The sequence below is a fragment of the Desmodus rotundus genome, chromosome 9, assembly GCF_022682495.2.
Source record: "Desmodus rotundus isolate HL8 chromosome 9, HLdesRot8A.1, whole genome shotgun sequence".
Classification (NCBI taxonomy): Eukaryota; Metazoa; Chordata; class Mammalia; order Chiroptera; family Phyllostomidae; genus Desmodus; species Desmodus rotundus.
The window spans coordinates 106,093,340-106,118,678 of record NC_071395.1 but is presented as its reverse complement, the minus strand read 5'-3'; the positions used below and the strand labels follow the sequence as shown (position 1 = coordinate 106,118,678).

Below are 25,339 nucleotides of genomic sequence, written 5' to 3'. Positions count from 1 at the left end.
CACCTGGGTCACACACAGGTAGGGCCAACCCCAAGCGAGGGTGCAGCCGTGCTCACTTCGAGCACCATCAAGCTGACGAGGGCAGCAGGAAGAGGCTGGCTGCCTCTCAGACAGGGAGGGAGCGGGAGATTTACTAAGAAGCACTCAGAGGATCAGGGAGGAAACAGCTGCTCCCAGTGGCAGAGCGACCATACATAACATCACAGGAGAGGCAGGCAGAAGCCAGTGGGATTGAACCCCCAAGGGGAGTCACTTCAAGAATGCCAGTGCAGACATTACTTGTAGCTCCTTACAAAGCCATTCTCAGAGGTATTAGATCAGCAAAGTCAATGAGACGAAGACAGAGGTGACTGACATGAGATGCAGTGAATGGAGATGAGCGTTTTCAGGACATGGGCTCACGGACTGGTTTAGAAATGGCCAGTGAGATGCAGGGTAGGCGGGTGTCACGTGTGGCCCCCAGATGCAGCAGGCTCAGCAAAGTGATCACAAGGACGGGAAGAGAAGCCCCAGATAAACATGAAGGCAAAGCAGCTTGTTTCTTACCACTTCGTCCTCGGTAGGCTTGAAAACACAAAGTGACACTTAGTGGGAGGCCAGGGCACAAGCAAGGTCACAAGTCACGAGCACAAGACTCCCGATCGCTTCTCGGGGGAGGACCGTTAGTGTTAAAGGGGTCTCGCGTGGTGGAGGCGGGCCTCCTTGGCACACACGGAAAGCAAAACCAGCAGGGTCTAGAGCATGAGCACGCTTATTGCCGTTTCTCTTTTAAAAAGTCGTATACATAGCGAGAGGGGTCAGCCAGACAGGAAAGTCCCGTCCTCAACGCCTGTTCTGTTTGCTTCAAAAAGAATATAACAAATGGATGAGATTCCAAAGTTCAGAGGCTTCACAGTGTGAATGGTCGGGCAAGGAGACTGGGGGTTCAAAACCTGAGCTTGGAGATGGTGGTTTAGGAAAAGGGCAGCTTAGCCTTACTCTTTTCCAGTCTCCCTATAAAAAGTAGGCAAGGGACATTTTTAACGGGCCCCAGTAAAATATCTGCAACAAGAGCACATCGGTGGGACAGGACTTCAAAAATAACAGGGACTACAGTTCCAATGGAAACCATCCTTGGAAGGGGCAAGGGATGAGGATGCCGCCCACGTGGGCTGCGTGGCTGCGGAGAGCTGGGCGGCTGCGGCCTATTCTGCCTTGGTGCCCGGGAGAGCAGTTAGTAGTTGAGCTCTGCATGCAACTCAGAATTCAGGAAGCCGAACAACAGAACAAAACTGCTGCGGGCTGTGCAGGCAACACCTGGAGTTTAGAGCAGGGGCCCACTGGAAAAAGCGGTGCGGCCCTAAGAGGTCCAGAGGCGGGCTGATCATTAGCATTAGTATTTCCATTTTTCAAGGAGAAGACTGGAGTGAGGCCACGTAGAGACACAAGACTAGGGCTGACCCAAGGAAGGAAGGACAGGAAGCCCACGCCACTGGATCTTACCTCTTCTGCATCTTCTGAATGGGTGGAGAGCTGGTCATGCTGAATAATCTCAGCATCCTCCTCTGTCGGTCCGTTGCCCACCCTGATCCCACCAAAGTTGAGAGTTCCCTACACACATGAACAGAAAGAGTAGAATTTGCCTGGGCTTTAATGTGACATTTGTGAGGTGGGGAAGGGCGAAGGTTAGTACATACAAACCTCAGAAAAGCATATATGCTAACAACAAAAACGAAACCCGCTGATCAAACAGCTAAGTCAAAACGGACCACGGTTCCCACCCTGACCACTGCCACCCTGGCCCAGCCCCAGCCACGTTTACCACCGTGTCCTGGTGGGAGGGTGCGTGCAGTTCTGCCGGCTGCACCAAGAGACACCAACCTTGTCTGGGTCACTGCTAATTGCAAAGCCTGCGCCAACGGGAATGCTCAGTACGAACAGACTCTCCTAACAAGCAGAGCTCTAACTGCGAAGCCTTCAATGGCCTGAGTTTTTCTGGAACTGAACTAAAGAGCAGACTTGCTAAGAGGGAGGGGCGCCAAATGATATACATGGTGGTTTTAACCAGGTCTGGTAAGCTGTCGACAGGAGCCCCAAGGGTTCCGGCAACCTCTCCCAGAAGTGTATCGGGTCTCTGCCCAGGAACAAAGGACTTCCTAGGTCAGGGAAGGGAAAAAAAGCTTAATGTACATAAGCTTGTGGCTAGGGAATACCGACTTTTAAAAAAAGAGAAAAGGCTCCCTTCGGTCAGTGGAGGATTCCGGAGTGTGAAAACAAGTCTTTCACCGGCACATGGGCAGATGTTGCTTCTGCTCCCTTCTCAGGCAGAGTTTCAGTGGGGGCCCCAGAGCCAGAATTTCCGCATCAGCCTGATTTGGAAAACCTCAGGTGTACTGAGGCAAACAGGGCACGTGGGTACAAAAACCAGGCAGAACTGGGATCAAGTCTGACAAATACCAATCAGTGCTCAGCCTGCCGCGGAGGGGAGGGGCTGAAGAGACGCCCGGAGACCCACTTCACGCGGTTTCTGTCTGGGGGCCAAGCAAGGCGAGAGTGGGAGACGGCGCTCCTGCAGAGCGGCCTTCCGGGCGAGCAGCACCAACGGTGTGTACACAGGTGCGGTCGACCGCCCTGCAGCTACCGACCGCCAGGCCTCACTGTGCGGGCAAGTCTCTCTTCCAGCAGCGGTTCTCACGTGCTGCTTGGAGAGGCCGCTGCATCAGAATCTCCGTGAACGCTGCGTTTCAGTAAGTAGACATTCTCAAATGCTCTCCCAGAAAGTGTGAATGTAGTAGGTTGGGGTGGGGCCTGGGAAATCTGTATTTAAAAAAACTATTTCCCCAAGAACAAACTGTAGAGTCACGTGGATTGTCTGTCAAAATTGAAGACGCACGCACACAGACACAAAAATGCATGCGCCCTCTGGGGCACAGCCGCCCCGCCCACTGCTGGGAACTGGCTTGTGACACTTCGCCAAGGACAAGGACGTGCCCTGCGCTGTTACTGTAATAGCAAAGGAATGGGAATGGCGAACACGTCTGTCAGTGAATAAGGGGTTAGATAATTTTAGCATCTCCAACAGACGGCCTACAGGGTGCTAGGCGACTATGCCAAGAGTGTCACTATGAAGCCATCTCCAGGAGACACTCAATCTTTAATAACCTAGTAAAGCAAGGGGCAGAACAGCTGCAGTTTAAACGCAACTCCTAATGTGTTTTGTTTTTCCCAGTTTTTCTTCCTTTTTTCCAGTGTGTTTCTAATATTTAATATGTTCACACGCACATACGCTTGTATTGATAGATGGCAGATCTCAGCCGGCACATGCAGAAAACACTCGAAGGCCTAATACCCTTGAGAAGGAGAAGGGTGCTGGGGACAGGGACGCTTCTTGCTTTTATTTGCATTTTCTTTTTTTCTTGAATTTTTATAAGAGTTTATTTGAGCCAAACAGGTGACGTATCCCGGGGAGCAAGATCTCAACTGCTCCCTTATTTGCGTTCTCTAACCAAGCACACCTGTTGGTTTACTTTTACTTTTCAATGTCAGTAGGGGATTGTCTGGGTCATGGAGTTATAACCACTTTTATTTCTTCTACTACTAATCTGTTTGAATACCCTAGGAAGCAAATATAAGGTTCACCAGGTGATTGTGATGTGTAGCCAGGTTCGGGAACCGCCGAAGCCCTGGGCACCTCCAGGTCACGCAAATATTACACCTGACAACCCTCAGAAGGTGGGCTGAAAGGGCAACAAAGAGCGTGAGTGACAGGAGAGGACTCCTGGGGTGGGTCCGAGGGCACGGGAGGCAGGCTTCAAGGCTCCTACCACAGAAGGCCCATTCTGGAGCTTTTCCTAGCCAGAGGGTGACGTGAGGGGCACACAGGTTAAACCTCCCAGCCTGACCCTAACGACTGTCCTTCCAGGACATGGGGGATGAGAGTTACAGGAAGGGGGACGGGACCCACACACACCAGCAGAAAACAGAAAAACATTAAACTGGGATCCACAGTGGACGGACAACCAAGGGGACACAGCACAGAACAAAAACAGGTCTGTGTTCACATCCTCAGCTCTCGGGGTCAACAGCCCAGGGCCCTATTACGGAACTATCACCCCGATGCCTTCAAACCACTCGCCGGATGTTTGGCTAACAAACAAACAAACAAACAAAATAAAAAACTACCCAGTGGGCTACAAAGACCCCATGAATGTGCAGGTGTCCAGGCTAGGGACTTTAACTCAAAAAGTCTGAAAGAAAAGGATGCCAGATTCAAAAGCATCGAGACTGACACAAGAGGGGCACATCGTAAAAACACCGAGACTAGCGGGAAGAAGAGCGCGTGGGAAGAATGCCAATAAATGGACGGTATGAGTGTGCGCTTTAAGTGTCTGTAAAACATTTCTCATAGGAAAGGAGAACATCCCTACTTGAAAATAACTGTAAGCAGTAATGTTGAAATATCTTCTGATCCAAAATATCAGCCCTCTTAGACTAGTTCTAGAAGGATGATCACAGTAGTTTTCTTAAGTTGCAAATGATCAGAAACCCCTAATGGAAGAAATGGTTATCCATCTACATATTTTGTTGTCTTTGACAGGAGTATGTTGCTCTCAGGACCCAACAGTACACGAGTACTCACTGATGGTGAGGCGTACAAATCTGGCAGACCCATGATCTAGAATAGTTTGGACTAGTCTGACATTAGGATGTTGTTAAGATTTTGGGTAAGAGATGTTTTTAAGGACAAATACTGAAATGCTTAACAAAGTGCTGGTACTGAACCGTAAGTTGGTATGGGAAGGAGGAGAGATCAGCACGGTGGACGCCTCTGGTCTTTAGGCCAGATGAACGGTACACACGAGACACACGGCAGACACAGTAGGGCTCTCCCGGGAACAGCTGGGGGCGTGAGGCCTTCTGAGTTCCTCACGAAAAAGTAGACGCGTGTAAGCTTCCGCTGGAGAGACAGTTAAGTTACAGCCCAATGGACCAAATGTCCAAGCATCATTCTGGAGCAGAACTTTAAGTGTCAGAAATCAGTTCAAGAATTACAGAGATGTTCTTGCTCCATGCTGAAAAATCATCCAATCCGTGGTCACAAAATACAGACATGAAAGCGGAGGAGTCCAAGAGCTGCCATCTTGGATTAAGACGATGGGACTTGGGAGAGGGTACGACAGCCCCTTTGCTTCCACAGACATGACTGTACTGACCTATCTGGACAGGAACTTAGACCAACGGTAAAGATGATACCAGAATCTACTCATAAGAAATGGAAGTCTTTTCTGTTGTCTCAATAAATAACGAGGACATACTTCCCAAAGCACACATGTCCCATGCTCTCCATAGAGTTAAAAAGAATTCTGCTGCACTGTTTGCTACCTTTTTTAAACAAAATGTGATGGTTGGTCGGTTTAAGTTCACTCACTGTTGCAGCCGCTGCTGCCTCTAGTCCCTGTTGGCTCGGGGTTGGGCTGACTGGGGCCTCCACTGGTTGCCCTTCCTGATAGTGGATGAAGAAAAGAGGAAGGGAGAAGGAAACAAAAGAGGGAGGGAGTGAAGGGGGGAGACGAATGCAGGGGACATGGGAGGATGGAGATGGTCAGAAAAAGGAGAAGGGGGGGTCTTGTAACTCAGCTGCTCTCCAACAGGAGCAATACTCTAACAGACATCATGCAAAAAGATCTTTCGGGCTTTACCGGTGTAATGAGTAAGCGTCACTGCATAGCTGGACACGAACACTGGGCAACTTAAGTGTGTGTGTACAGAACTCACGTGCACACATACATTAAGTAAATACACGTATGTGTGCTGCTTTTTAAAAAAGGAATAAAAGAAAAACAACATGCTTCAAACCAAAGCTTTTTCCCAGATGTTTGGGTTGGTGAAAGTATCACGGTCTTATCTCAAAAGAAAATGTCTCAGCGTCAGCCCTGCGGTTGCCCAGGCAAACCACATGAGTGGGTTCACCTGGCTGCAGCTCTTGCAGCCTTGCCGTGTCGGATGCTGCATCTAGACAGACCCAGACCTGGGTTTCGCTGAGCGCAGAATAAGCAAGACATGAGCAGGAGAGGTAGAAACTTATAACTTATTCTCTATACCCGAGCTACTCAAAGCCGAATCCAGATGTCCGGGCAGCAGAAACATAGTGTTTGGATTTCAGTGAGTCCAGGGCTCATGCTGGGATAGGCCACAAGTGCATTTTAAGAGTATGCAGATTTACGCACAATTCATCAGATCCAATGAGGAATGGCCTTGATCTTAGAAAAAAAAATCTAGTAACTTTCAGCAACAGAAATACACCTACCAAATGCTTCCTCCTCAAATATTGGTGGCGAAGGATCAGTGGCTTGAACAGGAGCATCCACGGCACACAGAGCAACGCAACCACGACCAGAAAACACTGAATTCCTTTCTGCGAAGAAGGACAAGGCACCGCACATTAGTCAAACGTGTGGCATCCAACTCCAGCACAGATTAAGCCCCAAACAGCACTTTCCTACTGATCTGTGAAAACGCTACCCAATTTCTCAAAGTGGTAAGATGTGGCGAAGCCCAGAAACCGTTCCATAGGATGAGAGTTATCATCCTACTCATTCTGGACGCAGAAATTACAGGAGACCCTCCCCGGGTGAGGAGGACGGGCTGAATTGAGATCTGGATGTGGGAACTGAAAACCAAATTCTACGGAAAGGGATTTTTAAAGGTTTTTTCAGGGTCACCGAAGTTATCTCACTTCTTGGCCTAAGACTGTCCGGTTCCGGGTGGACGCACCTGCCCAGAGTACAGCGCTGAGCTCTCACCGTCCTCGTAGGAGAAGAGGAACATGTTTATGAAATGGATCAGCAGGCTCGGCGCTCTCTCAGACGTGTGCGCGTCATAGGCCGTCCACTTGTAAAAAATAAGGATAACCAAGTAGCCAAACAAAGAGGTCATGAAGATTATTTCGGGAATAAAGCCAAAGTAGATATTCAGGGGCTTCCTAAAATAGCTAAAAAGGAGAGAGAAAAAAATTTGAAAAGTAAACAGACCCAGGCTCGCCCTTACACCCAGTGGAGTCCTCACTAGATTTTCTCCTAACGTGCCCTCAATTCTGTCTTCACCACTTTAAGGAGCAACAGCCAGAAGCACTGGAGGCAACACAGACAAGAAGAATGAACTAGGACTTCCTAGCTTCTGGACCGCGACCAGCTCCAGTACCACCCCCGCCATTCTCCCATGAAGGAGAGACTGGAAAATCTAGTCCATTGCAAGAGACAGTTCACAATCTGATGTGAGTTACACATCAAGGGGAAAAAAACCTCACTCATTTTGATGAAAATTATACAAGGTTCCTTCAAAGATCTTTACTGCAATTCTAAATTGCTAAGGGAATCATAGTAAGTAAACCCCATTTAAGAACATGCGATTTCTTAAAAGCACTTTAAAAAACCCCCACAAAAAACAGGGTTCTGGGCTAATAATCCCTCCCCCAAAGTGTGTCATAAATTCCTGAGGCAAAAGCATTATCTAAACTATGCACATTCTTACGACAGAACCAGGGCAACTCACATATGGTTGAAAAGGCTCAGGCTGACCCCAAACATCATGTGGACGATGCCAAGGATAACAGACATCTTCATCTTAAAGGAGTTGAGGAAGGTCAGTTTATTGGTGGCGATGTTCCAAATCTGTTATGACCCGAGAAGGCAAAAATGTATCTGTCACAAACAGTGCTCCGATGGAAAACCAGTCACGCATTTTTAAAAATAGGGTTTTGAAAGGATTATGGAAAATTCTAAACATATACGTAAGTGGAGAGAATAATATACCCAGGCTCCTACCACCTGGCTTCAACAGTTACTGTCCGTTTGTTGACTCCCGGCCAGCCTGGTTTTATCACACCCCCAAGCCACTCCCCACCTCCAGTTACTGTGGAGAAAAACCCAGACATCCTGTCACTTTACCGGTAAATATTTCAGGGTAAGGACTCCGTTTAAAAACATGGCCACAATACCGTCACCATACCCCAAAGCATTAACAATGATTCTTTAATATCAAGAAGTATATAGCCAATATTCCAGTGTCTCTGATTGTGTCCAAATTTTTAAAATTAACTCATTTATTCCAAGTAGGGTCCCAGATGTGGCCTGTACGCCATGATTGTTGATATAGCTCTTAGGTCTCTAATCTATAGGTTCTCCCTCCAGCTCTCCTTTTTTATTTCTTACAAAATATGTGCTGGAAAAATTGGGTTAGTTATCTGTCGATGTTCCCACAACCTCTGTTTTGCTGATCACGCCCCTGTGGTGCTGTTGGTCCACCTACTTTCATTTTTTAAAAGATTTTATTTACTTATATTTAGAGAGGGGAAGGGAGGGAGAGAAACATCAATGTGTGGTTGCCTCTCGAGCACCCCCTACTGGGGACCTGGCCCAAAACCCAGGCATGTGCCCTGACTGGGAATTGAACCAGTGACCCTTTGCTTTGCAGTCTGGAGCTCAATCCACTGAGCCACACCAGCCAGAGTGGCCCATCTACTTTTAAATATTAATTGCCTTAAGCTTTGTCCCCTAAGTCCTGGACACCTGTAATATTTTTCCTGACAGTTCTGCCACTACTTGGCCATCGGATTACATTTCTTAAATCATGACTCTGACGCAGTCACTTCCCTGAGCCAAAACCGCCCCCTGGGCGCCCACCGTCGCCTCCAGGCTAAAGTGCAAAATCTATAGCCTGTAAGCCAGAGCATCTACCATCTAGCCCAGCATCTTCCCCCCCCCCCCCCCCCCCCCTGAACTGGCCTCTTCATGAAAAGCTTATCCTCAGTGATCTGTTACTGGAAAACTTGTGACCGGTTCTCCATCCAGTCCCAATGTCACCCGAAATTCAGCTCTACAACTCCAGTTGCCTGGTGGGCATTTTTACCTGGGTGTCCCAGAGGCACTTCGAACCCAGCACCTACCCTGTGGGCATCAAATGAAATGTCTGGGGAAAAGCTCTGTAACTACAGAACACTGGGTAAGTGTGAGATGATACTACTGTCAGACTCCAAACTACCTGACAGTAGGAATTACGTCTGAAAGTTCCGTGTTTCTCCCAACAGGCATGATGGCTTGCAGACAATAGGAATTCAATAAACATTTGTTAAATGCATATGTGAAACGTTATTAAACCTCTCCAAGCCGTGGTTTCCTTATCTGTACAATAGGAATAGCATTATCTACCTGATAAATTGTTTGAGGATAAATTAGATACGCTGAGAGCTCAGTATAGTGACTGGACCATTGCAAGCCTTTCAGTGGCATTAACTTCTCTAATAATTAAAATAATCAACTCCCTATCTCCCCACCTCTGTGTTTTCCCAAACAATTCTTGCCTTTAACAATCTGAAGTATTTTTAAAGGCCAGATTAATCCCCATTTTAACGAGAAACCTTAATCTTTCTGGCCCATGATTACGTTTTTGCCCTGGAATTTTATAAGCCTTACTGTCTAACACTTATTCTTCAGTTTCCCCTCCCCCCCCTTTCTTAGGCACACACTACAAAAGATTTAATCACACTTTACTTGCCTAAGTATTAAAAAAAATAATTAAATTCTGGGATAAGTTCTTAGAAGTATATAAAAATAATCATGGAAGTCTAAACCCATAGGGAAGAGCTATTTCTATTTTGTGAAAACATATGTGGAAAATAAAACCCAAATAAATAAACCGGGAAGGAGTCTTGAAAATCCTTCTTCCCAGAGCTGGTTATTATCAGCCACCTCTGAAACAAGCAGCGCAGGAAGAATGATTTTGGCTCCCAAGGCACTTGGGTCTTTTATGGCTTTCAAGTACACTAGACAGACAAACCAAGGTTTTCCAAAAATATGTCAACTAAAAGCCAAATGACTATCTTCACTTTCATTCTCTTGCTTTAGGGTTACAATGTAAAATGTTAGTGTCAGACACGTAGGAAAGAAGTGCTCTTACTGGGTCGATGCCAAAAGGGTATGGTCCACCAAAAACTCCAGGGACAGTCGGGTTCAACTGGAGCACGGGGTTCCCCCGAAGCGTCTCCTCCCTACCACGCCAGGAGAAAAGTTGCATTTATTCTTTATCAACAGAGGGGAACTTCCGGAAACTGACTGGGAAGGAAACTACTACAGCCATCTCGTCCCTTCAGTAAAAGAACAGGGACTAGCATCTGAGATGAGAGGAGATCAGAGATAACAACAAAAAATGTAAACACACATATACAACCGCAGAGGGAATTTTGAAAATCTGCTTCTAATTTACAAGAATCAATGTGCCTAATCGGGTCTCAGTTCCTGGAGACGGCTGGACAAGCCACAGAGTACTCCCCAGGCTGGAACACACGCGGAGACGGGGCATTCTTCGGAAACAGACACACTGCCGACCAGCCTCTAAAGGAGTGTTAGTTTACTACTCGGACACAGTCAGCTCTGGAAAATCAGAGCTTGACTATGAAAGGAATAAAATCTTTGACTTTTGGCTTCTTTTGCAACTTACGTCCAATTATGTAAAAACATAGGCCGTACACTCCAGGACGATCCGAAGATATTGAGAGACTTGGAAAAGCAATCATTGTAGATGAGGCCAGTGTAGATGGAGAACACGCCCATCAAAAGGATAATGTACCGTCCGCTGAACACCATGTTAAACATCTGGGAACCAGAGGAAAGAGGTCAACGAAATGTCCTCACTGGAGCTTCTGCCGTGACAACGTCATTTACAAGACACTGGGCCCTCCCTCTCACAGCACTTTACCCCTCCTGGGTCAGAGGGCTTGAAGTAAAGACCAAAACACAACACCAACAAGAACTTCACTTTCACTGCAAGTGGCCTCTTTAAGGGTGAAAATGAATGTAATTTCTCCATAAATTCATGATGAAAGATTTCCAGATCATAATTTTCGCAATGAAGGCTTGAGAAAGTACAAAGTTTCAGTCTACTGCAGAGGACACTTAAATAAATATTACCTCATTCTCATTCTTCTGGGAGAGGATCCGGCTCTCCCTTAACACCATCCATACAGCAAAAAGGGTCATCAAAATGCCATGGCCAAAGTCCCCAAACATCACGGCGAACAGGAAGGGGAAAGTGATGATGGTGTACGGAGCTAAAAGGAAACCAAAGGATGTCAGGTGGCGACCAGGCTGATTAGGGTGACCGCACTGTAAGGTGTATAAGCGTCTAATCGCTATGTCGTGCACCTGAAACTAATGTAACGGTGTCTGTCACCCGCACTTAGAAAACTAATTAATAAAAAGCCAAAGTAGGAAAAAGGCGAAGCGCAGAAAACCACAACTCCCAACACATCACATCCCTCTCCGTACGCTAAGCTCACTCACTGTAAGGTGACTTATTCCCACACTGGCCGGATGGATCCTGGAGAAAAGCTTCCCTCACAAAGCAGCTCTGATGGCCGAACTACTGCTGGCACTTTCCACAAGAAGAACACAGGAAGTGAAAGTTTTGCCTCTAGCGTTGGCAACAATGTGTTCTGTTCTTTAATTCCTTTTTTCTAACCCCTGGGACACTGCCCCTGGAGCCAGCCAGCTTTCTTCTCTTGTGTAGCAACCATTTTGCAGCTGAGTAAAGCTACGGGGTAGGTGGGGAAAAGCCCAGAACCTGGAGCAAAGCAGGTGCCCCAGAAGACTCCAGCTGAAAATGAATTCTCAGCCTCCTGATTTAATACTTAACTCTCCAAACAGAGGAGAAATCTGCTTTTGTGCCTAGCGTGATCAATAATTACCATATTTTCTCTAACCTGGAACAGGGAAGCCATTTTGAAATGTCAGATATCTTGCAAAAAACTTTTTGCTCAAAGCAGCTCCTGCAAATGACGTGCTAGAGAAAGGCAGGTGTTTTATAGCTGTGAGGGCGGGCACACAGGAGAGTCCAGTCTGCTGAGCTCACTCCTATAAAACCACCACCTCTTTGCATACGTGAGATTTTTCTCCTCTGATGGCAACTTGAATGAGATCATTTCTGCACTTCTTTCAAAATTTAATAATAAAATTATGAAAATGTTACCCAAATTTTTATTGTATGACTTTTGCTGCAGAGTCAACAAAGTTCTCCATGTAACTTGTACTGTAAACCCAGAGAACAGGAACGCCTCCTGGAGATAAATGGGCACCTCTTTACAGGAATTACACTAGAGCTGAGGTCTTGATAGCTTTAGTTTTCTTTCATTTCAAAGATTTTATGTATTTATTTTTAGAGAGAAGGGAAGGGAGGGAGAGAGGGAAAGAAACATCGATGTACAAGAGACACATCAGTTGGCTGCCTCTCACACACACCCTCGCTGGGGACCTGGCCCACAACCCAGGCACGTGCCCGACCAGGAATCAAATTGGCGAGCCCTCGAGTCCCAGGCTGGCGCTCAATCCACTGAGCCACACCAGCCAGGGTGATATCTTGAGGTTTAAGCCAGTTGTTCAGTAGCATTTAAAGGGATGCATTGAAAGATACAAACAATTAATAATAAAACCTCTAGAGAGAAACGATTCGAGCTCTTTTACCTGGATTTATCTCCCGGTAGGTTCCAATTCCGTACGCGTCTACGATGTTCTGGAAGCCATACGTGAACTTGTTTGTTTTGTTGTAGGTCGGGGGGGTCTGGTTTGTCTGCATCCTGTTCAGAATGGAGGGCACGGTGGAACCGCTGTGCTCCTGGGGACAGTAAGCACAGGAATCACGACAGGCCATCCGAAACGCGGTCGTGGTCCCCCAGGAGTACGTGTGTCCCAACACCCACTGAACGGTACCTACGACATGCATTTTATTCTATGTGAATTATATCTCAATCTTTCACAGTCTTTGAGGAAATCAAAACTAGGTATAAAATTTACAGCGAAAGGTTTAGATTAAGTCTTGGGAAGAAAACCTTACTATGACAAAACATTTAATTCTAAAATGTGTAACCAACGAAAACTTGGCACATGTTTCTCCGGAGACGCCCGTACCTGCCTCTGGAGGCGTGTCAGTGTCCCCTCCCGTTTATGGAGGGACCGAAGTGCATGCTCCGACTCCTGTTTCTTCACCTGCGCTAAACCCCCCAACCCCTTGCAGTCCAGTTGCCCACGTTATTCAAAGTGGCTGCTGGTCACCAGGTTCAAAGGTCTTTTCTCCCAAATGCAAGCTTGACCCTGGAGGTCTTCCTTTTCTTGGGTAAAAATCTTGATTCCTTAGGAGTCCCCTCCCGCTCACTAACCGTGCTTTTTCCGTCTCTTTGCTGGCTGCTCCTCCCCAGGCTACCCCAGAACATTGCGGGGCCCTTGAGGTACTACCTCCAGCTTCCTTATTTTCTCAGAGGCCTCACTGCCATCCACCCTCATGGATCCCACGTTTTCCCTTTGCCTCTGCCCTTGAGAGTCTGTCCCGTTATGTGCTTGACACTTTCGTGCGGGTTTCTGTCCTGCCCCTCCATGTGCCTGAAACTGAACTGAACATCCCTCCATGTGCCTGAAACTGAACTGAACATCCCTCCATGTGCCTGAAACTGAATCGAACATCCCTCCGTGTGCCTGAAACTGAACCGAACATCTTCAGTTGCCCTGGGTTTCTGTTGCTGAACTTTTACGCCCATTAATGGAACCATTACTTTACCAGCCGCCCAGCTTCAATGTGTCTCATAAACGTTTACATTTTTTTCTCTTTGTATGTCTCCTATATGTTGCTAGAAACCAAGTATACCTAATTGATTCTTCCTTCAGAATGTCTCACAAATTCATTATTATTTTCTTTTTCTACTGTCAATTCTTACTCCAGGGTCCTTATAATTTACTAGTGTCATTTAAAATAACCTCCTAACTGACCCCCACCTACAGACTCTCTCTATTCCCCAACCCAACCAAGATATTATCAACAGTTATTCTTTTTTTTAAAGAAAGATTATTTATTTATTTTAGAGAAAGGGGAAGGGAGGAAGAAAGAGAGGGAAGAAACATTGATGTGAGAGAGAAACATCAGCTGGTTGCCTCTCACACACACCCCAACTGGGGACCAGGCCCACAACCCAGGTATGTGCCCTGACCAGGAATCGAACTGGCGACCTTTCACTTTGCAGGACGATGCTCAGCCAACTGAGCCATGCTGGTCAAGGCCAGATTATGCCTTTAAAACTCTACTTTCATCATGTCCTTCCACTGCTAAATAACTCCCAGTGCCTCTCTATTCCCTCTGGAATAAGTTTTAAATCTTCTAACCTGGTATTTGAAATCCTTTCTCAATTAGGGTCTAACTTACAACCTAGTCCGTGGATCACCCATTATAACTCCTGTTCCTGCCCAACCACAAAGGGTCATCCTGTAATTCCTGCCTTTGTCCGTGTTTTCTTCTCGCCATTGTTCATCGACATCTTACCCATTCTTCAAAGCCCCAATGCTACCTTCTTTTTTTTAATATATTTTATTGATTATGCTATTATAGTCCCATCCCCCCCTTCTCCTCCATCCCGCACACCCCCTCCCTCCCACATTCCCCCCCTATAGTTCATGTCCATGGGTCATACTCATAAGTTCTCTGGCTTCTACAATTCCTATACTATTCTTACCCTCCTCCTGTCTATTTTCTACCTACCATTTATGCTATTTATTCTCTTTACCTTTCCCCCCTCTCTCCCCCTCCCACTCCCTTGTTGATAACCCTCCATGTGATCTCCATTTCTGTGGTTCTGTTCCTGTTCTAGTTGTTTGCTTAGTTTGCTTTTGTTTTGGTTTTAGGTGTGGTCGTTAATAACTGCGAGTTTGCTGTCATTTTTACTGTTCATATTTTTTATCTTCTTTTGCTTAGATAAATCTCTTTAACTTTTCATATAATAAGGGCTTGGTGATGATGAACTCCTTTAACTTGACCTTATCTGGGAAGCACTTTATCTGCCCTTCCATTCTAAATGAAAGCTTTGCTGGATAGAGCAATCTTGGATGTAGGTCCTTGCCTTTCATGACTTGGAATACCTCTTTCCAGCCCCTTCTTGCCTGCAAGGTTTCTTTTGAGAAATCAGCTGACAGTCTTATGGGATCTCCTTTGTAGGTAACTGTGTCCTTTTCACATGCTGCTTCTAAGATTCTCTCCTTCTGTTTCATCTTGGGTAATGTAATTATGATGTGCCTTGGTGTGTTCCTCCTTGGGTCCAGCTTCTTTGGGACTCTCTGAGCTTCCTGGACTTCCTGGAAGTCTATTTCCTTTGCCAGATTAGGGAAGTTCTCCTTCATTATTTGTTCACATAAGTTTTCAGGTTTTTTGCTTTTCCTCTTCTCCTTCTGGCACCCCTCTAATTCGGATATTGGAACGTTTAAAAGATGTCCTGGAGGTTTCTAAGCCTCTCCTCATTTTTTTGATTTCTTGTTTCTTCATTATTTTCTGGTTGGATGTTTCTTTCTTCCTTCTGATCCACACCGTTGATTTGAGTTCCAGTTTCCTTCCCATCACTATTGGTTCCCTGCACATTTTCCTTTGTTTCTCTTAGCATAGCCTTCATTTTTTCATCTAATTTGTGACCAAATTCAACCAATTCTGTGAGCTTCCTGATTACCAGTGGTTTGAACTGTGCATCTGATAGGTTGGCTATCTCTTTGTTGCTTAGTTGTATTTTTTCTGGAGCTCTGATCTGTTCTTTCATTTGGGCCATTTTTTTTTTTGTCTGGTAGCTCCTGTTACATAGTAGGGGGCAGAGCCTTAGGTGTTCACCAGGGCGGGGTAATGCTGGTTGCTGCACTGTGATGATGTGGGGGAGGGGTCCAAGAGGGAACAAGGGTGCTTGCTGGGCTCTCCCACAGCTTTTGTCACTTCTCCCACTACCCACAATCAAATTGGGCCCTTCTGGTGCTGATTCCCAGGTGGGTGGTTTGTGTACTTTCTAGGACCCTTTGGGTCTCTCCAACAAACTCTCCTGTGAGGCTGGGAGATTCTCCTGCTGCCGCCTCAACCCCCACAGGTGTTTTCAATCAGTGGTTTGAAACTTTATTTCCCTGAGCTGGAGCCCTGGGTTGCTTGGTCTGTTGCTGGGTCCACCAGCTGCTGCCTTACTGGCCAACTGCAGCCTTCCCCGCCCCACTCCACAATCCGCCGCCTTGCTGTGTCTGCCAGCTTCTGCCTGGCCTGCCCGTCCTGGTCCTCCAGCCACTGCTTTGCTGCAAGTCCTCTCTGCTCAGCTGCCTGTCTTTGCCCTCCTATGCATCTGGATGAATGTTTCTTCTTTAACTCCTTGGTTGTCGGACTTCCATACAGTTGGATTTTCCATCAGTTCTGGTTGTTTTTTGTTTTTAAATTGTTGTTGTCCTTTTGGTTGTGCGAGGAGGCACAGTGTGTCTACCTATGCCTCCATCTTGGCCGGAAGTCCCAATGCCACCTTCTTTTGGAAGCTTTTGTCCAATCATCCTAGTTGGAAAAGCTAACACCCTCTCTCCACACACACACACCACTGCTAACACAGACCGTCTTGTATGCTGCGTGTCAGCCTCTGCAAGGAGACCACAGCACACTGGAGGTCTCCTATCTCACAGCCCGACCCAGGGCAGTGCCTTGCTCAGGGCAGCGGTTCTACCTGCTAAGGGGAGCTGCCAGGGTTAGACTACAGAAGCAGACAAACGGACTGAGAATGGGGTCAGGAAATGACATTCTGGACCAGAGCTGCCCTGAAGACTCACGGATATACGACTAAGTCATTTAATCTCTTTTGAACTGCAGTGTACACACTCGGAACAAAAGGACACATATAAAATGTATTACGAGGACACGAGATGAGCACAAGATGAATATAATAAAGAACTCTGAACGTAAAAATGCCATGCGATGTAATGAATGTGACTGTTGACGGGAACCGCTTTCCCCGGCCGCAGGCTGCACTGCGAGCGGTGGGGGACTCACCGTGCCCCTTCTGAGTGCGAACTGGATGGAGTCGAGGTCAGTGACAGGGCACCAGACCTCCGCAATCAGGCACTTCTGAGTCACATCGATGTTGCACAGGTTCAGGGTGTGGTAGATGGCCTTCATCTTCCGCACTTTGATAAACCAGACACGGGTGTTCTTGGCAGCTGCCTGCAGAACCCTCTGGCGGTGATCCTCCGTTTGATTCAGAACCTTTGGGAGGGAAAGGACCGTGGGAGGGACCTTCTTGGCACCAACCCTCGATTTCAGGTTATGAATCGTAAAGAGGCACAACTTTCTGGGAAGCGTTGCTGGGGGTCTGAGTTTTTTTTTTCTTCCTTTGACTAAAATGGCTTTTTGGGGGGGCCAAATTATAAGAGGTTAGAGTTCCGGTTACTAACATGCATTTTTGCTTAGCTTCAAGCTCAAGAAAAACCTGAGAAAAGGGACTTTACCTTCTCACTACACATTCAGCCTTACTACCAAATCTATGACACGACCACGTGGCAGCTGGCCTTTACTTGCATCGTGGAAGAGTGGGCACTTTCCAAGCGAGGCCTGTAACTCGGACTCAGAGAAGTCAGCGTCACGGGCCCAGGCGCTGACAAAGGAGCGAGTCCACACTGAAGAACAGCACGCGGCAGAAGCCCCTGAACATCAGCCTGCTTCAGGGGACGGTGGGGAAGAGGTCGTGCTGACCCACCTTCTGCCTGTGTCAGGAGAGACCCCGTAACAGCAGACAGGGGACAGGAGGGTCCAGAAACCTGAGAGGGGAGTCAGACTGTAGGTGCCCATCCTTTGGAAACCAGATTGCCAGGACTAGAGTGGGAGAGTGGGGCAGGGACACTTCACACTCTGCTGCCTTATTTGTCACCAGAGTCACGATTTTAACTGCAGAAAAGGGGCTAAGCCGAAATTGGGCAAGCAACCCGCCGCTCCTATTTCTGTGTGAACATCTATCTTAAATCTCTACATCTCTTTGAAGAGGAAAAAGCTACATACTAGTCATTTTAGCACAAGTCTCCACCATAGCTCTTCGAGTCAGTCCAGAAAGCAGTAGTGACTACCCGCTGAACCATGGTCTTGGGCAGTAGAGTGTGACTTCCACAGAGGGGTTTGAAAAAAAAAAAAAAGCCATGGCGTGTTAGGGAAACTCTTAAGTCACTCAAGAATAAAGGAACAAAGCTACTTTTTCTCCTTCTGGCTGTCGACAATTTCACGATTACTACGATAACTTCTGGAAGGATGCTAAATAAACTCATAAGCAATGCTCTATTTGCTTTTTCCTTTCCCTATCCCCGCTGCCCCCCTGCATCTCACTCTTTGGTATTCAATCTTTTTAAAGTTTCAGCTCATACAGCTGGGTTGCACAGGCACTTTAAAATCTCCCCCCAAGCCTGGGAAGGGGTAAGACAGTCCTAGAAGCCAGAACGTACTAATATGGCCGGCCTACCACCCTCTGGCAGTTTTGGCTAAACAGGTAAGTATATCTCAAAGGAACCGGCAGTAGGTCCAGTTGGTGGGTCACACACTGTGGGGGCTAGAAGGAAAGAGGAGGGAGGCGAAATGCGAATTGTAGCCTATTTCGGACAGCTGCGCCACCGCACTGCTGGGACGACACGCCTTCGGGACTGTACGTTTGTTAATGTTTCAAGGGGCGCTCGTCACACTCCTTCAGCAGGAAACGACTCCAACTGGCCACCCTTTCCTTCCACGCACACGTAAATCATGATACCTTCCTTAGAACCCTGCAGGAAGCATGGGGTGTGTGAACCACACATACCATGATTTGGGGAAAATCTAACGCAGTCTCCTTCTTGGGTACAAGAGTCACACCAGGACACTTTGGCTAGACTGCGTGGTTAACTTCCGAGGCGACAGAGCGATGCACACCGAGCTGTCCAGAGCGGCTGCCTCTGTCCGAAGAGTGTGTGTGAGAGAGGGCGGAACTGACTTTGTGCATACTTCTGTTTTATCTGCTTTATTTCTTAACTAAGCATACATCTGACTCATCACGAGGAGAACTGAATCCTCTAGGCAACAACAATTTCAGATGCATAGCATTCCTGTCTCCTTTGAGGATGATGAATGCTATTTTTAACAGTCATTCCCCGCAATGCCTCCCCAGCTCCCCAGGGGCCTCGGCTTGTTTGGGTACCCTGAGCTGCTGCAGGTGCCTGGTAAACTTAGCGTTTCAGGGACGGAGACCGGTCCTCTGTTTCACAAAACAAATTCCCTGCAGCCCTCTGCGTACCATTTGGAGATCATCGATCCTGGTATTAACTCCAGAAGCCATTTCCTTCCTCTCCTGGGGCGTCTCGGGGCAGGGATAGAGGGAGGCCCGGAACCTGGAACGTACAGACACAGCCTGGAGACACGGACACTTCTTAACCTATCCAGGTTCAATGATCTCGGAAAGTAATCCTAATTCACTACAAGGACCAAAGCAGGGTTAGTTCAAACTGATGCATAATGGATAACAATGGTTTCCGGGGCATGGCCTATGGATGGAATAATGCCGTCTGAACCAGTAATAGAAATTATTTTTCTAAAATGGCTCAAAAGAAAGATCTCCTGGGCGGAATCTCAGAAAAGCCTAAAGACACACCGTGCCTGCGGCACACCGCTGGGTAGGCAGACCCCTCGTCCCAGAACAACGTTGCATTTACAGATCATGCATCCAAGTTACTTTCTTTCAGGACAAGGAACTGTGGCTGTGATGGCACTTTAAAGACTGAACTTGGGCCATTTCAAATTGTGTGAAATAGCCCTAACATTACAAACAGGTATGTTCAGCAGGTCAAGGCACACTAACAGGGTGTGTGTTTCACTGCTCGATTTTCTGAGGCTAAAAAGAGCTGGGCGGCCCCGCTGCACCCTCGGGGGAGGCACGTTTCTCTTACCCTTCGCAGATTTTCTTGACTCTGTTTTTCAGCTGATCGCCTTGGAAGAAAATGATGAACACCGACTTGTGCACGTAGTCGCCCTAGGCCCCAAACCACAACCGTGAGTTCAGCCTTCCACTCCGGAAGGACGGCTTTAAATAACTCCCTGCCTTGGTGGTGCGGCACCGGCAGCGACTCCGTAAGGACGTGCAATCCTGCACTTCAGCCGCTGTCCTGCACCCGGCTCTTCGGCTCCCCTATATTCGCACTTGCCTGTAATCGCTAAGTCACAAAAAACTTCCTGTGTTTCCTTTTGATCTCAACCAGGAGCCTGACACAGACTCCAGGATGACTCTCCTCTTAGTACAAGTTAGCCCCACTCAGCAATTCCACTTTGAATCTTATATTGCCCGGATGCCTAAGCACAGAGGAAAGAGAAGAGCCATTCCTGTCTGTTCCCACATTCTGAAATGCCCAGTTTGGAGCCAGATATCTTTTGGTCCCAGATAAGTAACAGAAAACATGTAAGGCTAAAGGTTAAAATAACTGGAAAAACATATTTGCAATCAAAATAATGCACAGGTGTAGCTTTAAAATGTATATGCCATGGCAGTTAAGAAGAAAAGAGCAGCCCCTCAAAGCAGAGGCAAACACAAGGGCTCCTCTGTGGGAGGTGGGAGTCAGGTGGCACCGGGCCGTGTTACAGCTCTGGGCTCCCTTTACAAGACCTACTCCGTGAGACACAGTTCCCTTGTCTTACAGTCACAGGGTCCTCCAGGGGGTTCTCGATTTCAGCCTGTCGCAGGAACACATTCCCCCGGCACACCCGCCAAAGCATGCGCTCAAAAGTAGGGATGCGCTCCCGGTTAATCACACCAGCCACGAAGCTGTGGGAAGAAGAGCCAGATTGGGAAACCTGTTCCGTGCCATGGGATGGAAGGCTTTTCGACAAAGAAGGAAAACGAGGAGAGGGACAAAGACACAAACTATGCACTGTTATGTCAAAAGGACGGGTGAAGTTTTATCCCTGGGCCTAGAAGAGAGTTGCCTAAACACAACTCAGGGACTGAATCCAGATCGACTTAGAAACACCTCTCAGCAGGCTCAGAGGGGCATCCACCTGGAAGCAAGTGAAGGCCAGCCTCTTGCTCTTCTGAACAGCGAAAATGAACAAGGCCCCACTGAGTACGGAGGGCTGAAGTGGTACTTACCCAAGCCTCAAAGGCGTGCCTCTTCCCAGCTCACTTGGCTCCAGGAGGGATGAGGACTCTTCCAACAGGTCTGGATCCGCCATCTGCTGATGATGCAATTCAGCCTGAATTCACAAATCAATTAATATCTAATGAAAATAGTTAGTGGCATGCAGGGAACGAGGAACCAGGAGATGAGTTCAGAAAATAAAGATGGAAAACAAACCACCGAGAGAGAAGACATACCCACAAAAAGAACACAAGGAGAATACGGAAAGAAAACAAAGGAAAGAAACAAGAGGTAAAGAAAGCATAACTGACCCAGTAAAGCAACTGGGGAAACGGCTTAAGAAATAAAAACTTAAAAAGAAAACAACATGAAATGATGGTGACATGTATAAATCTTAGTTGGTGGAAGCCATTTTTTCTCTTATATTTTCCTAAATGAGCCATGAAAGTACCAGGAAATACCTTTTCATGTGGATAGAAGCTGAGCGTTTCTTCCTTTTGAGCAAAAACAAGGCAGCTCGGCAGATGCTCTCAACATCACATTTCCAGGCAGTTACAAACTAGAATTTTCCCTGCGTGAGAGTGTGAAAGATGCAGGCCCTCTTTCCAGGGAGGAAAGCAGAGCATCGTCACAGTGCGTGCGCTGAAGAAAGGCAGAAGAAGCACCTCCAGGTAGCTAGATGCTCTGTGCTCTTAAAAATGTAAAATATAAGAACTTTCAGCATGGCCACTGTATGAAACACTCCCAACTGTGGGCTTTAAAGGGTATTTCTTTCTCCAAAAGGATAAGAAGCACAACAGCTGGACAGGCCTGGGCCTCCACTGCATACATAAAGGGGAGAAAAAGTGAAAAAAATACCTGAATGGGCTACTTTCTGAGCAGGAATCTAGGAATATTAAAAAGTCCAGGTAAGCTTTACAGTTTGAGGATTCTTGAAACATAGCTCAATCCAACAATCTAAATCAAGTGAAGCAAAGAGAGTAACAGATACTAAGCCAACAGAGAGTGTGCGGGCTAGTTTAATAGTTTAGATGTAAAATGATTTCCACCATGACAGTTTATACAATGAAATGAAGGAGCAGAGGGACCTTCTCAGATGCGCTGGGTCTGTATTTCCTAACCTCTCTCTATGGAACACACCCCGCCACTTTCTACTCCCACGAGGAAGGAGAAGCGGCCCTAAAAAATAAAGGCCAATCAACGTCTCCACGGCCTGATCTCCCCAACTTCAATACCCATGCACTTCTTGTTTGACCGAGGACTAAAAGTAAGCCAGAACAATCTTCTTTGTCAAGAGCAAAATTAATGGGGAAAAAAAAAAAAAAAACAGGAAAATTTTTCTCCGTCATTTTCATTCTGAATTTCAGGATTCTACTGCTGTCAACTCATTAACAAAAACCACCTCATGGGAACCTCAAATATAAGTCTGAAAGCCTGAAAAAGTGAAAGTAATTATTTTAGGAAGTAAATTCTAACAGCAGGATCAACGTTGATCCAAAAAAGAAAAAGGGAAGGGCCACACTGAGCATGTCAGAAGAACAGAGGGGCAGAGAAACACTGTCAGGAGATTTGGAAAAGCTTGAGACAGATAACGGGAGCACAGGTTACCACCTGCTGCCAAATGGAAGTGCAGGGGCCCTTTTGGTTTCTACTAAAAGGCAAATCAGGTGACTGTAAGCCACATGTGATTTATTCTGAGGACCCAGATGATTACCACATTTCACTCTGGGGATTCCCTTGGCGAAAACCAGTGAAACGGGCTGCTCCTCACAGGACTCCTGCCTGCGTCCCCGTGGGGTCCATGAGACCTGATTCAAATCTACCCTAGAGAGCGGACTCAGAGCAGACTTGTGCTCTAAAGGGGACAAACGATGGAGCAGCGATTAGGCTACCCCAAAGACTGTTATCTGGGACTCTTTTGGTTAAAACTTGCAATAACATTCTAATTCATAATTTCAGTACTTTATACCTAAGAATCCTATGTCTTAGACAGGAAAGTTAAAAATTTTTTAAATAAAATAATCGTGCCTGCCCTGGCCGGTGTGGCTCAGTTGGTTGGAGCATCATCCCATAACCAAAAGGTTGCAGGTTAGATTCCTGGTCAGGGGACATACCTAGGTTGTGGGTTCGATCCCTGGTCTGGGTGCATTCAGGAGGCAACCAATTGATGTTTCTCTCTCCCTTTCTCTGTCTCTAAAAGCAATGAAAAAATGTCCTCAGATGAGGATAAAAAAACAAAAATTAAAGTAATCATGCCTGATGAGAAAATAGGATGACCAGAACCAGTAACTGAAGGCCTTTAAAGCAATCTCTAAAACCATGTTTTCGAGTATCTAAATCCTAATCTGGGTTCTCTGGTAACAGTAACATCACTGCCAGTGTTCCTCAAGTCACTTGCTCTGCCCTCTCGTTTACCCCCCTGCCCAATCAGAACACCGAAACCAGGCCTAGAAACAGGAAGCAGCAGAGCTTCAGCAGTCCTAGTTCCACTCTTAAGTATAAGCAGCACGCTCAGTTCAAGCTACGTTAGTTACCAAGGACACACACTTTTAGTTCCATCTAATGTTAAGAAAGAAATTACACTTTATCACCTAAGGTATTCACCCACACCCCAAAGGAGATGGCAGATGGAAAACAAAAGTAAGGAAAGCGGATGAATGGAAAACTCAGAAGGAAAAGGAAGGCGGGGATCTGCATGCCATTAACCATTACTTTTCCAGTCTTCTTTACGTTCTCATATGTTATGGTGCTTATGGTAAAAGATGCAGAGAAATCTCTCCAGCTCTTACAGGTCTTCATAAGCAAGAAGACTGAGAAAAGGATAATCATTAACAAGTCATTTTAAATGCTATGGATAAGAAATGGCTAAGTCGGATTTGTAATCATCTTAAATCGTAATAATATTCGATGTGTTTACCTTTCCCCTTCTACACCCCTCACCAGCCATAACCCCTCTACCAAAAGGTGGAAAGAATCATTCTCTGATTTAGTCATTTTCTGCTAACTCATTATTATAAGTTATTAATCATATTCACCAGGAAGGCGGCTTTGAAACTGGTAGTGTTTTAGGCCATTTGCAAATCTTCTCACTTCAGGCATGGAAGAACATCTCATGGAAAAACCTATGTTTTCAAGATTTGAGGGTCTCGAGTTTCCTTATCCTTTGCGTTATTGAAAGCGTGCCCTCGCACGTGCACACGCGCTTACTCCGTGAGGTCTGGTCTCCTGTGGTGGCAGCGTTTCGTAACAGCAGGGCAAGGGCTATGGGAAGGGGCCTGGCTGAGGCTGCAGGCCAGTGGCAAGGGCAGGCAAGGCACTTGGAGAGAAGGCGCAAGGTGGTTCTTGCCAGACTTCCTGCACTGCGCCGAGGATGCTAGGAATGAGAGGGACTGATGACAAGACCTCGTGTTCCAAAGCACTTCCAGAAATGTGTGTGTGTGTGCGTGTTTGAATATCTTGCTTAATTAGGAAGGGAAAACAACTCGCCATGGATTGGGCACGAAGGTTGTGAAGACTTAGAGCTAGGTAGGCTTCCCAGCACGGGCTTTGCGCATTAGGAGTGTCAACCACAAAGAAGTGCCTGACCCCTAACTTAGGATTTTAAAATCTTGTATTGTCTTTCCAAGTGGTTCCTCTTATTTTATTTTTACTGTTTAAAAAAAAATTATAACAAAGTTTAAATAACTATTTCTATTAAGGGAGTCCATTTGTCCATCTTTATTCAGAATTTCTTCTGGAATGAACTAGACTAGGAAGCCTATTTCAATCCTTAAACTTGGGAGGTTATGAAAGAACTTTTCATACTTTGCAGCAACATCTCAGCAGCAAACAAAGACTATATCAAAAGGAAAAAAGAGGAGGGGGGAGAATTAAGTACCGAGTGATGCCAAAAATAGCTGGGCTTTGATCCTGAGGCCAGGTTTACTCTGCATCTGGGGGCTGCGGCTGGAACACAGTTAGAAAGGTGCACATCTGTGAGCACCTGGAGGCGCCGCGTCTGGGATGTTTCCTCTTATGACTCAGTGGTAACATTCCTTGAGCACAGGAACTGTGGTTACTCATCTCATGCCTCACAAAGAGTAGGTGTTCATCCAGTCCCCAGGGAGTTAATGAGGATCGATACAATGCAGGCGGTGAGCACCCTGAAACTCCAGACTACTTGTTCCTTAAAACCATGTGGCACAGTGGCCATGCCTGTTGCAAAAGACCTGAAAGACTTGTAAGGACTTAATCACACTGTCCCCACACCCTCTAATGTGACAGTAATTGGGGACCAGGGAAAGAAGTTACCATGAGTCTCAAAATTCTCAACTCAGTGGGCAGGCTGAGTATTCACACCAAACCTCTCTGCATAAATATTGCCAGATTCTGATTCTTGGAAGGACCTGGCAATTCAATTCATAAGACCTTTCCCC

At 46.6% G+C, this 25,339-nt stretch overlaps 1 protein-coding gene across 5 annotated transcripts in view; it reads right to left on the bottom strand.

Annotated features, from left to right (window-relative positions):
- Positions 1 to 25,339, bottom strand: part of ATP6V0A1 (ATPase H+ transporting V0 subunit a1) — a 51,090-nt gene that overhangs the window by 12,484 nt on the left and 13,267 nt on the right. Inside the window, exons 6-20 of one of the 5 annotated variants that reach the window (XM_053911919.1) lie at positions 20,936 to 21,018; positions 20,485 to 20,611; positions 19,743 to 19,825; positions 19,094 to 19,187; positions 16,840 to 17,052; positions 12,492 to 12,642; positions 10,944 to 11,083; positions 10,474 to 10,628; positions 9,934 to 10,024; positions 7,531 to 7,649; positions 6,754 to 6,970; positions 6,287 to 6,394; positions 5,408 to 5,482; positions 1,483 to 1,590; positions 547 to 564 (exon numbers count right to left, since the gene is read on the bottom strand). In XM_053911919.1, the coding sequence (XP_053767894.1) occupies positions 547 to 564; positions 1,483 to 1,590; positions 5,408 to 5,482; positions 6,287 to 6,394; positions 6,754 to 6,970; positions 7,531 to 7,649; positions 9,934 to 10,024; positions 10,474 to 10,628; positions 10,944 to 11,083; positions 12,492 to 12,642; positions 16,840 to 17,052; positions 19,094 to 19,187; positions 19,743 to 19,825; positions 20,485 to 20,611; positions 20,936 to 21,018 (1,782 nt within the window). Of the gene's footprint in view, positions 1 to 546; positions 565 to 1,482; positions 1,591 to 5,407; positions 5,483 to 6,286; positions 6,395 to 6,753; positions 6,971 to 7,530; positions 7,650 to 9,933; positions 10,025 to 10,473; positions 10,629 to 10,943; positions 11,084 to 12,491; positions 12,643 to 16,839; positions 17,053 to 19,093; positions 19,188 to 19,742; positions 19,826 to 20,484; positions 20,612 to 20,935; positions 21,040 to 25,339 lie in introns of all 5 variants that reach the window. The other 4 variants (XM_053911915.1, XM_053911917.1, XM_053911916.1 and 1 more) reach the window with 4 other exon arrangements.